General features: G+C 53.2%; 8 protein-coding genes across 8 annotated transcripts; 5 read left to right on the forward strand and 3 right to left on the reverse strand.

Moving 5' to 3' along the window:
- Positions 1-539: 539 nt before the first annotated feature.
- CKM354_001008600 (uncharacterized protein) lies at positions 540-2360 on the reverse strand (the record flags this gene model as incomplete). Its single annotated transcript, XM_044805536.1, has 1 exon — positions 540-2360. The coding sequence occupies one exon, from the start codon at positions 2358-2360 to the stop codon at positions 540-542; it is 1821 nt and encodes a 606-aa protein (XP_044661471.1).
- An 832-nt stretch (positions 2361-3192) lies between these two features.
- On the forward strand, positions 3193-4908 carry CKM354_001008700 (mitochondrial-processing protease subunit alpha; the record flags this gene model as incomplete). Its single annotated transcript, XM_044805537.1, has 1 exon — positions 3193-4908. One exon carries the CDS (start codon positions 3193-3195, stop codon positions 4906-4908), a length of 1716 nt encoding a protein of 571 aa, XP_044661472.1.
- A 563-nt stretch (positions 4909-5471) lies between these two features.
- CKM354_001008800 (uncharacterized protein) lies at positions 5472-6425 on the forward strand (the record flags this gene model as incomplete). The annotated part of the gene is made up of 2 exons (XM_044805538.1): positions 5472-5684; positions 5742-6425. 2 exons carry the CDS (start codon positions 5472-5474, stop codon positions 6423-6425), a joined length of 897 nt encoding a protein of 298 aa, XP_044661473.1.
- Positions 6426-6865: 440 nt separating this feature from the next.
- On the forward strand, positions 6866-7737 carry CKM354_001008900 (uncharacterized protein; the record flags this gene model as incomplete). The annotated part of the gene is made up of 2 exons (XM_044805539.1): positions 6866-7018; positions 7075-7737. 2 exons carry the CDS (start codon positions 6866-6868, stop codon positions 7735-7737), a joined length of 816 nt encoding a protein of 271 aa, XP_044661474.1.
- A 440-nt stretch (positions 7738-8177) lies between these two features.
- CKM354_001009000 (uncharacterized protein) lies at positions 8178-9074 on the forward strand (the record flags this gene model as incomplete). Its single annotated transcript, XM_044805540.1, has 1 exon — positions 8178-9074. The coding sequence occupies one exon, from the start codon at positions 8178-8180 to the stop codon at positions 9072-9074; it is 897 nt and encodes a 298-aa protein (XP_044661475.1).
- Positions 9075-9675: 601 nt separating this feature from the next.
- Positions 9676-11066, forward strand: CKM354_001009100 (uncharacterized protein; the record flags this gene model as incomplete). The annotated part of the gene is made up of 2 exons (XM_044805541.1): positions 9676-9759; positions 9822-11066. The coding sequence occupies 2 exons, from the start codon at positions 9676-9678 to the stop codon at positions 11064-11066; spliced, it is 1329 nt and encodes a 442-aa protein (XP_044661476.1).
- Positions 11067-11276: 210 nt separating this feature from the next.
- On the reverse strand, positions 11277-11891 carry CKM354_001009200 (uncharacterized protein; the record flags this gene model as incomplete). The annotated part of the gene is made up of 3 exons (XM_044805542.1): positions 11277-11400; positions 11449-11666; positions 11739-11891. 3 exons carry the CDS (start codon positions 11889-11891, stop codon positions 11277-11279), a joined length of 495 nt encoding a protein of 164 aa, XP_044661477.1.
- An 838-nt stretch (positions 11892-12729) lies between these two features.
- On the reverse strand, positions 12730-13704 carry CKM354_001009300 (uncharacterized protein; the record flags this gene model as incomplete). Its single annotated transcript, XM_044805543.1, has 5 exons — positions 12730-12848; positions 12908-13179; positions 13237-13284; positions 13344-13536; positions 13608-13704. 5 exons carry the CDS (start codon positions 13702-13704, stop codon positions 12730-12732), a joined length of 729 nt encoding a protein of 242 aa, XP_044661478.1.
- Between the last annotated feature and the right edge of the window lie 557 nt (positions 13705-14261).

A 14261-nucleotide genomic window follows, 5' to 3' on the forward strand; every position in this document is an offset into this window, starting at 1 on the left:
CGAACCCGAAGTCCTTCCTCGTTGTGCGGCCAGATCACAACCCAGTCGTAGCGTCGACCAACTCCTTCTCCTTTTCAACGCGGTGCTCTGAATTTCATGTTGGTCTTTGTACTGCCAAGTCATCAGAACAACACATATGATTCTCACGTTGTGCTGATAAGCAAGGTCATGTCCGTTAACTCCGTCGGGCGCAGTGGCCGCAACAGCACCACCAGGTACAGTTTCAAGTTCAAGCAAACAACAGCTTTGTCATCTCGAATGCGTGGGCGGGGAGGGGAATCCGGCTGCGGAGCAATCTGACGTTGAATATCTTTATCCACTAAGAGAATTCGTATCAGCAGCTCTGCGAAATCCAATGCAACGACGAAAGACGAAGAAAGAAACGAGAAGACGCTCAATGCCCGCTCGATCGCTCAAAATGCCAATGTCCCCAATGCGACCCGATTCCACTCCAAGCGCGCCTGCCCTCGACCTCATTAGACGTTATGCCTTAATTTACTGCTCATTCCAAGATATCTCGCATGATGCATGTCATATCTTCACAATGGCCAGTTCCTCGCCGAGATCTCTTCGGGAGAGGCAGGTTCGCTGACCTCAGCGACGGCTTGCGTAGCCAAATTGCTGTCTATCCGATCTCTACCCGCGCTGCCATCGAGCACAAAGGGGCCGGCGTCGTTACGCGGGGTCATCGGACCTTCTGTAACGACTGATGGCCCTGCCGATAGCGCGAACGGTGCATGAGAAGTCGGCGTGGTCGAGCGCGCTCCATTAGAATCGCTGGGAGATCGCTGGCCGGATCGAGACCGCGAGATATTGATAGGCTGCGAACCGGGCACTGGCAACGCAGAGGAGCTCGATCTGTCCACCCTAGTCGCTGGCTTTGCCTGGGCAATAGGTGAATTGATCGATGCATCGCTGAGCATCCTTGAAAGGTCCTCATCCACATCTCCATCTTGTGATCTGTCACCTGTGTCGGGTGCTGAGTCAGATGTATGCTGTTCTTCACTGTCGCCAGGCTCATCATTTCGGTTGCCGTTCGGCGTCTCTCCGCCTCCATTAGCCTGTGCATCGGCGTCTGTGAAATCTTCGAACATCTCCTCCTCAGGCTGCTCGACCTCTGCCTCCAAATCCGCCACAAAACGACAATTAGGGCACAAAAAGTTGGGGTAGTTCGGTCCGTGGATAAGCCCACGAATGCACTTGTAGTGCCAAACATGACTGCATGGAGCCACAAACAGAGCTTGACAGGGTGCCACTGAGTTTAAGCAGATGGAGCACTCGGAGCTGTTGACACTAGCGGCATCCGAATCGCGAACCTTGGACTTTGGCGTAGACTTGGCGCTGTTCAACAGTCGCTTGTGTGCTGAGGTGTTGAAGTTGTTCAAGCTCTTTTGCCAGCCACGATTGCATTCGATGCGGATCTTGACGCATCTGAAGATGACTTCCTCTCCGCCCTTGAAGTCGATGCCGAGCTGCACAACATCTCCATCATTCACCGGGTAGGGACGACTCTCGACGCCAGGACTCGATAAACGGACGTGATTGAGGAAGGTGCCTGAGCTCGACTTGACATCCTTGACATACCATTGGCCGTCGGTGCACCAGAACTCGCAGTGTCTCCTGCTCACCACCTTCGACTTGAAACCCACCACATCGCTCGTGTTGCTGTCTCGCTCGCTGTATCGGCCAACTTTGACCTTGCCGTCAGGCGTCTTAAGTTGGCGGGAAAGTGCGTTGAAGTGGAGCGACGGCCGTGACGAGCGGGTTTCCACGTGTGGAATGAAGCGAATGGTGGGGAGCGACTCTTTGCTTGGGCCCGGCGTGGCTGTCGCCGAGTCGGGCATGACAGAAGGCATGGCGGCAATTTCTGGCAGCTCAGGTCCGGATGTTCGGCGAGCGGAGGTGTTGGAAGCAGTTGGGCCAAATGGCGACGTCCTCGACCGGGTCATGCTGTCGACAGTACTCGTGATGTTTGGCTCTGGGACTGCTGAGATGGTGTTGGTGGAGGTCAGCTGCGGAGATTGCGTGGTTGGAATCCAGCCGTGCTCGCCGGACTGTATGGTGGAGGCAGGAGCGGCTGATTGCTGCTGCGTACCCCGCTCCGAAGTCGACGGCGGAGGCTGCGTCGGCGTGGCACTCCTCGACGGCGAGAATGGGAGGCCGAGGGGGGATGAGGTGGAGCGCGTGAGGGGTGGAGGAGGAGGTTGCTGCTGCTGTTCGGAGCGGTGCAGATGGTTGTGGGTATAGTTGCGCAGGTACGACAGGCCGCGCAGTCGACTCGGGCGGGTGGGCGAAGAAGGCGTTGCGCTCGTGGTTGCAGTGTGCAGCGAAGGAGTCGCGGTGGTTGCAGAACCTAGCATATTCGTACCCGGACGCGCGATTGCATGCGGCGATCAGACAGACCAGGTTGGGTGCAGATGGCAAGCAGTGTTCCCTCGCCGCCGCACCACTGCGCAGCCTCAAAACCAGCTGAATGTACCACGGAAGGCCGCTTGCGGATGCGCAGAAGCCGTTCCTCTTCGATTGCTGCAGAAGCGGCGTACAGTCGACTGTCCAAATTTTGTGATGTCTGCGGCTTCGTGAGGAAATTGGCTGGCGCACAGATGCAAAAGCAAGACAGGGTGCGAGGAGGGCGGCGGAAGGTGTTGGAGATGGGCTGGGCGAAGGATGAGGTCTGGATGAGGGCGGCGTCAGCTCACGGACCCTTTTCCACGCTGGGCATGTCGATCACCAATGCTCGCGGGTGCTGTGAACTCGTGATGAACGTGTCGTATAGCCAGGCTGACCGGTGTTATATCGCCAGCATACACTTCACCTCCGAAACACCCTCTCTCCTCCGCGCGAGACTCCCGCCCAATGTCGGAGCCAAGTACGACAGGCTTTCCCGGTTCTTCACGTGCCAATAATGGAGGACCGGTGCAAATTTGCGCCTGACGGACTCTGGTGGCGGAATCTCGTAGTCCATCTGCAATGCCACTGCACACAGCTACGAGATTTACCCTAATCGTTCCAAAATAACAAAACTGCATCATCATCGTTCGCGCCCATGTCCGCTGGCTCGTGCATGGTTCATCGTTGCTCCCGCCATCGGCATCTCCTCGCGCCGATCCTGCGTGCCGAGAAACGAGTCGTCGACCCTGCAAAGTGTACTGCCATCACTTTTCATCAACCATCCATCTTTAGGCCAGGACCATGAGCAAATCGCTGTCGCTGCCGCGGCAAGCATCGAGAATTGCGAAAGATGCCTCGCGTAGATCTGCCCGGTTACGAAGCTATGCAACCGCATCGCGAACAGCTCCCTCCGCCGCGGAACCTACAGACCTCGATCAGATAACGACTCTCCCCAACGGCATCAGAGTCGCTTCGGAATCTTTGCCTGGACATTTCTCTGGTATTGGCGTCTATGTTGATGCCGGGTCGCGCTATGAGAATGATGCTCTCCGAGGCGTCTCACATATCATCGATCGGCTGGCCTTCAAAAGTACAACCAAGCGCTCATCGGATCAGATGCTGGAGAAGATTGAGGGACTGGGAGGAAACATTCAATGCGCATCATCACGAGAGAGCTTGATGTACCAAGCGGCCACCTTCAACTCTGCCGTGCCCGACACGATCGCGTTACTGGCCGAAACGATACGAGATCCAGACATCACTGAGGAAGAGGTGCAAAGGCAACTGGAAACTGCAGACTACGAGATTGGAGAGATTTGGGGGAAGCCAGAGCTGATTCTGCCTGAGTTGGTGCACATGGCAGCATACAAGGACAACACACTGGGACAACCTCTTCTCTGTCCAAAGGAGAGGCTAGACCAGATCAATGCCCGCACAATCGAGGCATACCGCAAAGCTTTCTTCCGGCCGGATCGGATAGTGGTCGCCTTTGCTGGCGTACCGCACGATGATGCTGTCAAGCTGGCTACACAATACTTTGGCGACATGACGGGGTCAGCAATCACCAATGCACCTTCACTGGAAACCAAATTATCACAGGTACAGCCTCCTTACCCAACCTCACAAAGTCCATCCCAGAAGGATTCGCGGCTCATGTCCAAGATTCCGTTCCTGAAGAACCTTTCCACGTCTGCTACGCAAAAGGCCACAGTCTCACCTCTCGACCCATCGCAGATTATTCCTCATCCTCTGGATGCTCCGATCGATTATAGCCAACCTTCGCACTACACTGGTGGCTTCCTCACATTACCACCTTTACCTATTCCGCCGAATCCTGCACTTCCTCGTGTATCGCACATTCATCTGGCTTTTGAGTCGCTGCCGATCGCATCACCAGATATCTATGCATTGGCAACACTACAAACATTGCTCGGAGGAGGCGGGTCTTTCTCGGCTGGTGGACCAGGGAAAGGAATGTACAGCCGGCTATACACCAACGTGCTGAACCAGTACGGCTGGGTGGAGAACTGCGTGGCTTTCAATCATGCTTACACGGATTCTGGACTTTTTGGAATTTCCGCAAGCTGTGCCACACAGTTCGTGCCACGAATGCTCGATACGATGGCCCGCGAGTTGAGCTTGCTGAGCGCGGAGACTGGCCTTGGACGACTATCGGAGATCGAGGTCAAGCGTGCGAAGAACCAGCTGCGATCTTCTCTTCTGATGAATTTGGAATCGCGAATGGTGGAACTGGAAGACTTGGGCAGGCAAGTGCAGGTTCATGGAAGACGCATCCCGGTGAAAGAGATGGTTGCCAGCATCGAGGCTGTGACAATGGCAGATCTCAGACGCGTGGCGAAGCAGGTCTTTGGCGGAGGCGTGTACAATGTTGGGCAGGGCTCCGGCGCTCCTACTGTTGTTCTGCAGCAGGGTGAAGAGGAGGGTGTACAATTGAGAGAACTTCCGTGGAACGATATCCAGGAGAGGATCGCGAAGTGGGGGCTTGGGAGGAGGTAGATGAAGGAACGTGAGGTGTGTTTGGGGAGTGGTCTGAGCTTCACGGCAGATGTATCGATATTGTACAGATCGGATTTCAACTCATAGCGGAAGAGCAGGAGGCTGCTTGCTTTGTACAATAGATTTTGTAGACAGAAACGACTCGAATGAAGCGGAGTGTCTCTGAAGTGAGCTTAGGCTCTCACATGTGGAAATAAGCGCGCTAGTGACTGGCCTGCATTAGCGCAGTTGGAGCCTTCTCGATGGCACCACTTGGTCGTCACATGGAGTTCGACCAGCCCAGTTCGAAAGCTCTCGATATCCTAGAAGCACGTGAGAAGACACAAGTGAAAGAAGTGATCTGTGTTTCTGAAGTGGGTCCACGGGTTGCATGTGAAGCGTGACATTCACTGACGCCCACCAGTCGTTGCCGAACTTCTGAAGCATTCTTTCTGCACTGCCACAACTCTACCTCAAACACACCACTCAAATTGCAAGCGCACATCGATTGAGCAACCCACACCGATTGAGCAACCCACACCGATCGAGCTCCCCACACTGAGCTGCTGCCCGGCATCAACACCATGGCGAGCTTCAACGGTAAGGAGCCAACAGCTCCGCTACTCGTGCCTGCGAGCGCCAACGATCTGGCTGGCGGGGATAGTTCAGTGCCGTTGAACCTGATCATCGAGCTTCCGGTGGAGATGCAGCTGCGCATCCTGTCGTATTTGCCAGCAAAGGAGATTCAGCGCTTTCGACGTGTTTCTCGCCACTTCCGTGACACGATTGACTTGAAGGTACGAGAGTATGGAACGGAAAATTCGACATCCTCTGTGGAGACTGATCGGGTACAGGGGAACCAATGTCTTCTCATCGCGCCGGGAGTCGCTCAGTCGATGCACAGATTCAATACTTTCATCAAGAGATACTGCGAGTTTCCGATGGAGTCTGAGGACGGAGGACCAGATGCTTTTCTTGACGCGATTTTCGACTTCATAACGCTTCGCCAGGTCGAAGTCTGGGACCTCGACCTCGACGAGTTCAGCGCGTTCTGGCTCGAACGATCGCTGCACCTTGACGGATCTTCGTTTCCGGGCTGCGAGATCGAGACGCTCACTGATAATTTTTGGCATGTCTGGCGCTATGCAAGCGATCAGGATCCCTCCAGGCCGGCTTGGAATATATTTGACGACATATACGGCGACAAGAGCAAGACACTGTTGACGCGAGTGAAGACTTTTGTACGCGGAGATTACAACAGCGAGTCCGCTGACTCGGATGCCGGTGTTCCAGCACGAAAGTCCAACTTCACGTACACTCAAATCAAGGAGCGTGAAGATGAAATGGAACGTCTGCATCGTGTTCTACAGTTACCGGTGCTTCCGAGCATATCTCCGTACGCATACTACAACTACGACTCGCCTAACCACGGCTCGTCCAGCTGGGCTAAAGAGAGACTGGAAGACGCAATGGTACGGAATGAAGAGATCAGAGGCATCGAAAGGGCAGCATTGATGGAGGAGCTTTACATCGCTTGATCGATTTTCAACTGCGACCGTACATGATCCAGACAGTGTGTGAGCAGGACATATAGAGGCATGGGGTCCAAGGAAGCAGTGGGCCTTCAAGGCTCGGGACAGTGGTTTTGGAAGACTTTAGTCCTGTATCTGCAGTAGGGGATCGAGTTCTCAGCAGCATTTTCCACTACGGCGGCGAAGTCACGGAACAGCTCTTCAGAATAGTCAAGCAAGCTGTAATGCGATGCGTACCGCAGAGTCCTCATGTCACTGTCTTCACTTTTGCGGAACAGTGGAGCAGCATAGTCTGTATGAGATTTCACAAGAGCAGTAAAGCGCTAGTGACTGACCTGCATTAGCGCGCTTGCCGCCTGCTTGACGCGACCAAACTTTTCCATTCCACGTACACTGAAACTCGTGCTTTCGTTGCTAAAGTACATGCGACGGCGAACCACCTCAAGATGCCGCCACTCATCGAGGAGCCTCCACCGCGGAGATTGGACAACCTCGCGATCGAGTTGCAGCTGCAGATCCTCTCCAACTTGCCGCCGAGGCAACTGCTCTTGACTTGCCGCCTCATCAGCCGCCATTTTCGAGATGTCATCGACTTGGAGGTATGCTGCTTAGCCAAGCGTGGGCGCGAAGTGGACGAGGTATTGACTCGGGTCAGGAAAATCATGGCTCGCTCGTTGGTGGCAGTATCTCTGCGTCTCTTGACAGGCTGAACGCTTTTATCAAGCGGCACTGCGAATTCCCGTTAGAATCTGAGGACGGTGGACCGGATGCGTTCCTCGATGCGATTTTCGACTTCATCAGAGTGCGCAAACTGGGACCGAGATGGGAGAACGAGCTCGACTTGTTTACTCAATTCTGGCTGCACAGATTAGACGGGCAGCAGCGGCGTCAATACATTATTGACGCCTACACCAACGAGTTTGTCACCATGTGCGAGCACTCAGTTGACGAGTCTGCCCTCGAACCAAGCGGCTGGTTCTATGACAAGTTTGAGGAAAAGGTCTGCATCATGTACCTGAGGACAAAGATCTTGATGCAGTCTTACGAGCGTCCTCTGGTTGAACACGCTCCGAGATGCGAAATCATGGAGCGGAGATGTCCAATTCTTGGGGCTGAACAACCAGTCCGGACTCGAGTTGATGAGATGAGAGACTTGCATCGCTGCCTTGGAGTGCCCGGTTTCGACGCCATATCTCCATACACGTACTGCGTTTCCGCAATATGGCCACTGGCCAAGCTGATGCCGGACAAACGAGAGCTGAGAGCACTCAAGGGCATCGAGAGAGCAGTAGTGCTGGAGGAAGTGTACATCTACTGAATGGTCTCTGCGGCTGGAGCGTTCGCCCAGAACCGAAAGTGAGAGGCCCCTCGATGTTGCTCTGCATTCTGCCGCATAACGGGCACTCCCCTCAAGATTGAGCTGTGTAGCGTGCACAGACATTGCACGAATAGAAGAATGCTGAAGACCATCCAGTCACGCTGACATCCGCGGCTGTTACAAAGAGACAACAGCACGCTCCGGAAGCTGATACACCAACTTCACACTATGCTAATACCGCGATGAATATCTTGAGCCAAGGGTGAATGGAGTAGACAGGCTCGAAATCCAGCTTTCACCTGTCAGGTGAACCACGCTAGGGACTGACTTCCATCCTTAGTTATTGCTCACCTTCCTCCCAGACATTCTCGACTCCAGGCGCAAAGCTCAACTTCCACCACCACCCAGAGCTCCCCAAAGAGTCGAGCATTTCATCCACTATGGCGCGCAACAAGAAGAAGCAGAAATCGCAACAGCCCACTGCCGGTCCCGAAAGTGATGCTCCATCGAGTCACAAGGCATCAACGCCAGCTCAGCTACTCGGCGGACTTCCGGTGGAACTACAACTGCGCATTCTTTCGCACTTGCCGGCCAAGCAGATCCTCTCCTGCCGCCGCATCGATCGCCACTTTCGCGACATGATTGATCTCGAAGAAAACCATGGCCTTCTGATCGGACCAAGCATCGCCGCATCGATGGAGCGGTTCGACACCTTTGTAAAGAGATACTGCGAATTTCCGCTCGAGTCAAAGGACAGCGGGACAGATTTCTTCCTCGACGCAGTGACAGACTACATCGAAGTTTGTGACATTTGGGCTGTGAACTGGGTGGAGAAGATCGATGGTTTCATGGAATTTCTGGTCCAGAGATCTAACGACGAATTCCCAAACGGAGGTCCCTTCGCAGGAAGACAGGCCTGGCAACTTGGATTCGACTTCAACGAGCTCTGTGACTACGCGGTCGGAAGCTTCCAGTATCGCATGCAGAACGTCTTTGATGAGATCTACGGAGAGAAGGTTGAGATCATCATCGACAGAATGAGAGCATTCTTGCTGGATCATGCGAGGCATCCGGCCGAGTATGTCCCAAAGTATCCAGTCACAGGACCCCACGCACCTCTCGTACCAGGCATCCCAATGCTTGCACGTGCTCCCCAGATGCCGCATGTCGGTCGTGCCATGGGCGTGCCTGTTCTGCCAAGAAGTTCTCCGTTCACGTACTACGCAGCTTCGATTTGGGCTCAAGACAAGACTCTTGACGCTAGGAATGATGAGATGGTGGTGGAAGGCGTGGAGAGAGCGGTGCTGCTGGAGGAGACGTTCATTGCTTGTATTTGAGCTCCGTCGTACACAAGATTGTGACTGTGAGTACGGAGACATGGTCACTGCCGATGGAGTTTCACACAATCTGGGCTGTGGACTCGTTGGAGAAACGATCTGGCAAGCCCAGTGGCTAACGAATGAAGGCTTCATTCGATGATGCTGACGATACGACTTAATGAAATGGTACAGCTGGAAGAGACTTCAATGTCCTGCTCCGATACGAGAACGCTTGGATCCTTGTTGCTACAACGGGCAACTTTGCAGATACGTTCCATCATCAATACGCTTTCGAAAGCAATCAAGTTTTCAAATTGAGCTGATCAAAATCGTTCTGTATCGTTGCTTCAAGGGAAACAATCGTTGGAAGGGCTGAGACGAGTCTCGGCGAGAGTAAGTCCTGCTTCCTTCCGACGATATCACAGTACAGAGGACTAACTACCATATTGATCCAGCACGGTATACTTCAGCAAAGTATTTTGGAGTATACCACAGATCACGCTATCCAAATTTGGTATCGCGTGCCTGGGATGCCAAGCCCTCGGAACCTGCAGCGTGCGAATACGTAGGCATCGATCACTCCCTTCATTCATCGTCTGTACTACGGGATCCATCTTCCATGTCTCAGCAACCTGAAAAGGTCCGTCGCAGTCACCGCAAATCACGCAATGGCTGCGGGCCTTGCAAGGCACGACGCATCAAGGTGTGCAAAGAATACGAACCCTAAACAAACAAATGCGTATTGACTGACCCACGTCGTTCTAGTGTGATGAGAATCATCCGGACTGCCTGAATTGCGTACGCCGGAATGTCGTGTGCCACTACAATGCGAAGACCGTGGCTTCTACAGTAGCTTCAACACCACGTGTCCGGAGGGAAAGAACGAGTCCGAATACAGAGCCACATCATTCGAGAGAGCATTCGATTCAGAGTCCTGTTCCAACGACAAGATCGCCGACGACCACACCTCTACAGTCTGTCCAGACGCCGTCACAGTCCATTAGCACGCCACCTAGTGACTCCGGTGTTGCTTTGCCACGACTGAACCACGATCCTTTCGACGCTTCCGACATGGCTCTTCTGCATCATTTCTTTGTAGCGGTGGCTCCTACCCTAGCAGATGACGGAGGAAGCCCTATCAAATGGCGAGCTCAACTCCCGAGGGCTGTTTTCGCATCAGACTGCTCGCTGCACGCTTTGCTGGCGGTATCAGCACTTCATCTGGCGCGTCAACGACCCATGCAACGCGAGGAGTGTTTGGCAAAGGCGACTGAGCATCACGCACTTACTTTGGCTCCTCTCATCGACTCGCTCACGCACTTGGACGAGCACAATGCCGAGACGACATTCTTAGCTGCCGTATTCCTCTGCTACCACAATCTTGCCAAGGGACCTCAGCCCGGACAATATCTGGGCTTCGGTGATCAGGCGGACGGAGAATGGATATGGGTCATCAAAGGTGTCCGAACGGTTTTGTCCATGGTTCGACCATTCCATCAGCCACCAGCAGAGTCGAATGATAGCCCCATGGCGATTTCGAATCACTCTCTAAGGGAATTTGCACCGACCCCTTCTTCGACTTCTCCTGTGCTTGACTACGAGGCTCCTTTGACCGAACTATCACGCATAGTGGCCTTGCTAGAAGGCGAAGCATTATCAAGCACGAAGTACATGCAGGCTGTCGCAACGTTGAGGACCGCATTCGAAGCATGTTTTCCATCATCACAGGAGGCACAAGAAGCCAAATCTGGTGTCACTGAAGTGCAGACGCGAAGCGTGTTTCGATGGCTTTTCTGTCTGGAAGCTGATTTCTGTCAAAGTTTGGAGCGACAAAGTCCGATTGCTCTATTAATCTTTGCACATTTCAACGTGCTTGTACATCAATTACGCCATATCTGGTACATGGAAGGCTGGAGTCTGCACATCATGCAGGGTATCTTGAAGCATCTTCCCCATCACCATCATTCCTGGATCCAATGGCCTCGAGAGCAGGTGATGGGCGCGGATTGAGGGGGTGCGATGATGGCCAGGACTTCTTATCCTTAACAGCTCAAGATATCCCCAGGAAAGTCGTTTCAAGATGAATCCGAAAGTCGCAATGATTATGGAGACCTGGAGAGTTCCCGTGCTCATCCAGCGAAGTCCCTTGCCTCCGCCCTGCAGCACGACTCAATCCTATCGAGCGCCATCTTGATCACGCGTTCAGACTGGCCGTTCGTTTCAAGACCACTGGCCTCCGGACTTGGCTCGGTAATTGACTTCCGTTGCGAGGTTCTCCCGTCCTGTGCGCTTATTCTGCCTGAACAGCACAGTAGAGCAAGCGGCAGCCCAAATGGCCAAGGCCCTGAATCGTCAGCGGATGCACCAATGTTCGAGTCAAAAGTCCACTTACTCCAGAACGATCGCAAGCAACACTGTCACTACACTGATAGCCTTGGTGGTCCCTGTACCGCGTCCCGCACCCATGGAGCTTACGACGATGACGGCGAGCCAGAAGACTGTCTCGAGGCAGTCCAGGATCATGTTGGCCTTGAGGCTTCTCCAGCGCTGGAATCGTGGCGAGTGCTCGGATAGCATTTGGTAGGCGATGATGATGAGAGATTTGATACCCTGCGCAAAGACAAATGTCAGCCTCGAGTCTGCTTTCGTATCATGGGAAGAGCTTCGCCACGCAAGACTTACTATGGGGATTGCCATGATGCTCGATCTCGAAATTGGAGGATTGGGAATGGAGAGGCGACCGAATGTTACGCCGAGGATGATGATGATCAAGACCATTTGCACAATGTGCACTCTGGTCTTGAAGCGCTCGGTGAAGGTGTCGGCGATTGCCATGATGGATTGCGGGTGGCTGTGATGGAGGTTCGAGGCGGGTTTGTTGGGTTGGAGCTTGGTTGCAAAACTTCTCAGAGACTCCTCTGCTTCATATACTCCCGGCGCCGGAGTTCCTGCAACCCCGAAAAGGAAAAAAGAGTGAATGGTGGCTGTCGTATCATGGTGCCTGTCGTCGCCAACGTCTTGGCGTTTGCGGGTGGAAGCCACAACACCACAGCCTAGACCAAGGTGCAAACGGATACGCCCCCATGAAAAGTGGCTCCGCAGTACGAATCTGCCTGAGCGACAACTTCTAAAGGACCAGGCAGCCATATTTGCGACGGGTCCGTGGTCGCCACAAATCTCCACGTCCTCAAAGAGCGTATTCGTATTAAGCTGCGTATTCAGATGAATACGCGATGTCCCGCGCGATTGGCTGTCCCTTCCTTGGCATGGGACTGTTGTGCTTGAATACGCATCGCAAGCAAATGACAAGGCAAGGAAGCTTTGCAAGGCAACTTGGTTGCCAGGGACTCTCAAGTTGCTTGAGCCTGGGCTTCTGGCCGCCTCACGAATGTCCCACGAAATTGCGCAGCTCGGCTCGACAAGTCCGTCTGCAGCAGTGTCGAGATGTACACTCCCAACAAGACTTTACGCAGTACTGTACTGCTTGTAAATGTGGACAAAGAGCACATGCGATGATGGGTCGTGGAGTGTGGCATTGAACGAAAGTTGTGTCATATCTACGTCTTCTACATAGATTCATGGGTTTGGTCTCGCAGTCTTTCCACTCTCCCATCCAGAGCAACATCAATACAAACAGCTGTATGGACGTGCTCGAAAGTTATGCAGGAGTCGGCTAACCTGTAAGCAGTGTCGTCGCATTGGAAAAGATTCCTGACAGGCGGATAATATCTTTGAGTCCAACACTTTCGGATTGCCTCTTCCATCCCAGTTCCGTTGGAAGTCTTTCGTTTTCTGCAAGATCAAGCAAGTCAGCGTCGGCAGCGAAACAATCTTTTCGATGTGAAACATACCGAAGAAGTACACCACGAGATCCCGATCTACTGTCACGTTGACACGATCGCCAAACGCAATGACGGGAGCGAGCAGCTCGCCAATGCTGAAATTCTCCACCGAGGCCGTGAATTTGTATGTCGGGTTGGTCGATCTTGACTGCACTTGCCGTGCGATCTTGCTGTTCGCTAACATGTAGCGATCGATGACGGGAGCAGTCCAGAATTTCTTTGTGAAATCGAATACGTCTTGGTCGAAGATGTGGTTGTTGCCGAAGTAAGCATCTCTTCGACTGCAAGGCTTACTTTCAGCATGCTTCGTCTCTCAATATGGAGGCTATTGGACCCACCTTAGGCTAGCATCGTGCTCCAAGACGTTGTGTACGTTGAGTTGACCACTGGTACGCGGCACTCGTTAGCATCGTTCCCAAATGAGCATAGGTATGCCTTGACATACAGGTCAAACCATGTAGCGTTCGGCTGCGGATTCGCTGGCAGTGCTTGATCGAACATGATGTCTGTCAGATTGGCCTCGAAGTTGAGTCCCTCAGACAATGCCGCATGGACGACCTCTCGAGTGAGATTCCTGCCATCGTGTGGCAGGAGTCCATGGTTGGCTAAGGTGTTCATCATTGGACATGGTCCACGAACTGTTAGAGCGAGTGTCAGTATAATAGGTGTCGAGCGATGAAAAGAATCGATTGCTGGTGCAATGCCGTACGATCATTTGGTCCAGCCGGTCTCCATTGAGAGAGACGATCAGCGTGACCGAATGCCAATGGAGCCTGCGAGATTGTAAATGCAGTTGCGAACTTCATGTTGATTTCGTGAATCGTAGAATGTGGCTTGATGTTGCGTCGCTAGACGAGAACACGCCCAATGAATGACTGTATATATAACATGCCTATAGTGCCGCGTGCTGCGTACCGCGTCATCTGTGTTTCATCATCAGTAGAGTTGTACAAGTTGAGGTGACCGCTAGATGCCCAGTCGGCACTTTGCCATTGGTAAGCGATGAGATTTGTGCAAGATTGCGGTGCAGTATACGAATACGCGGGGCTCGGGTGGGCAGCACGAGCGGTACGACAACGCGCGACTGTTGCAGTCTCAATGTATCTCGCTGCGGGTACCACTCTGGGGTCGTCCGATTGGCCGTTATCGTGCTGCCTGCTTCAACGTCAGCATACTGTAAAGTGCGGATAAGGAAGTGCACTATATCGGCTCGCATTCAAAGCGAACTGTGGAGGAAGTTGCTTCCGCATGCAGTCGCCCACAGCAAACGCCTTCCATCTTTCACCTTATGACATAAATACAATTCAGATGACGCCATGCAAATTATCGCCACGACATGACATCTAGTCTATAGGTGAGCGTT

Source organism: Cercospora kikuchii, assembly GCF_019650295.1.
Source record: "Cercospora kikuchii DNA, contig_00006, whole genome shotgun sequence".
Taxonomy (NCBI): Eukaryota; Fungi; Ascomycota; class Dothideomycetes; order Mycosphaerellales; family Mycosphaerellaceae; genus Cercospora; species Cercospora kikuchii.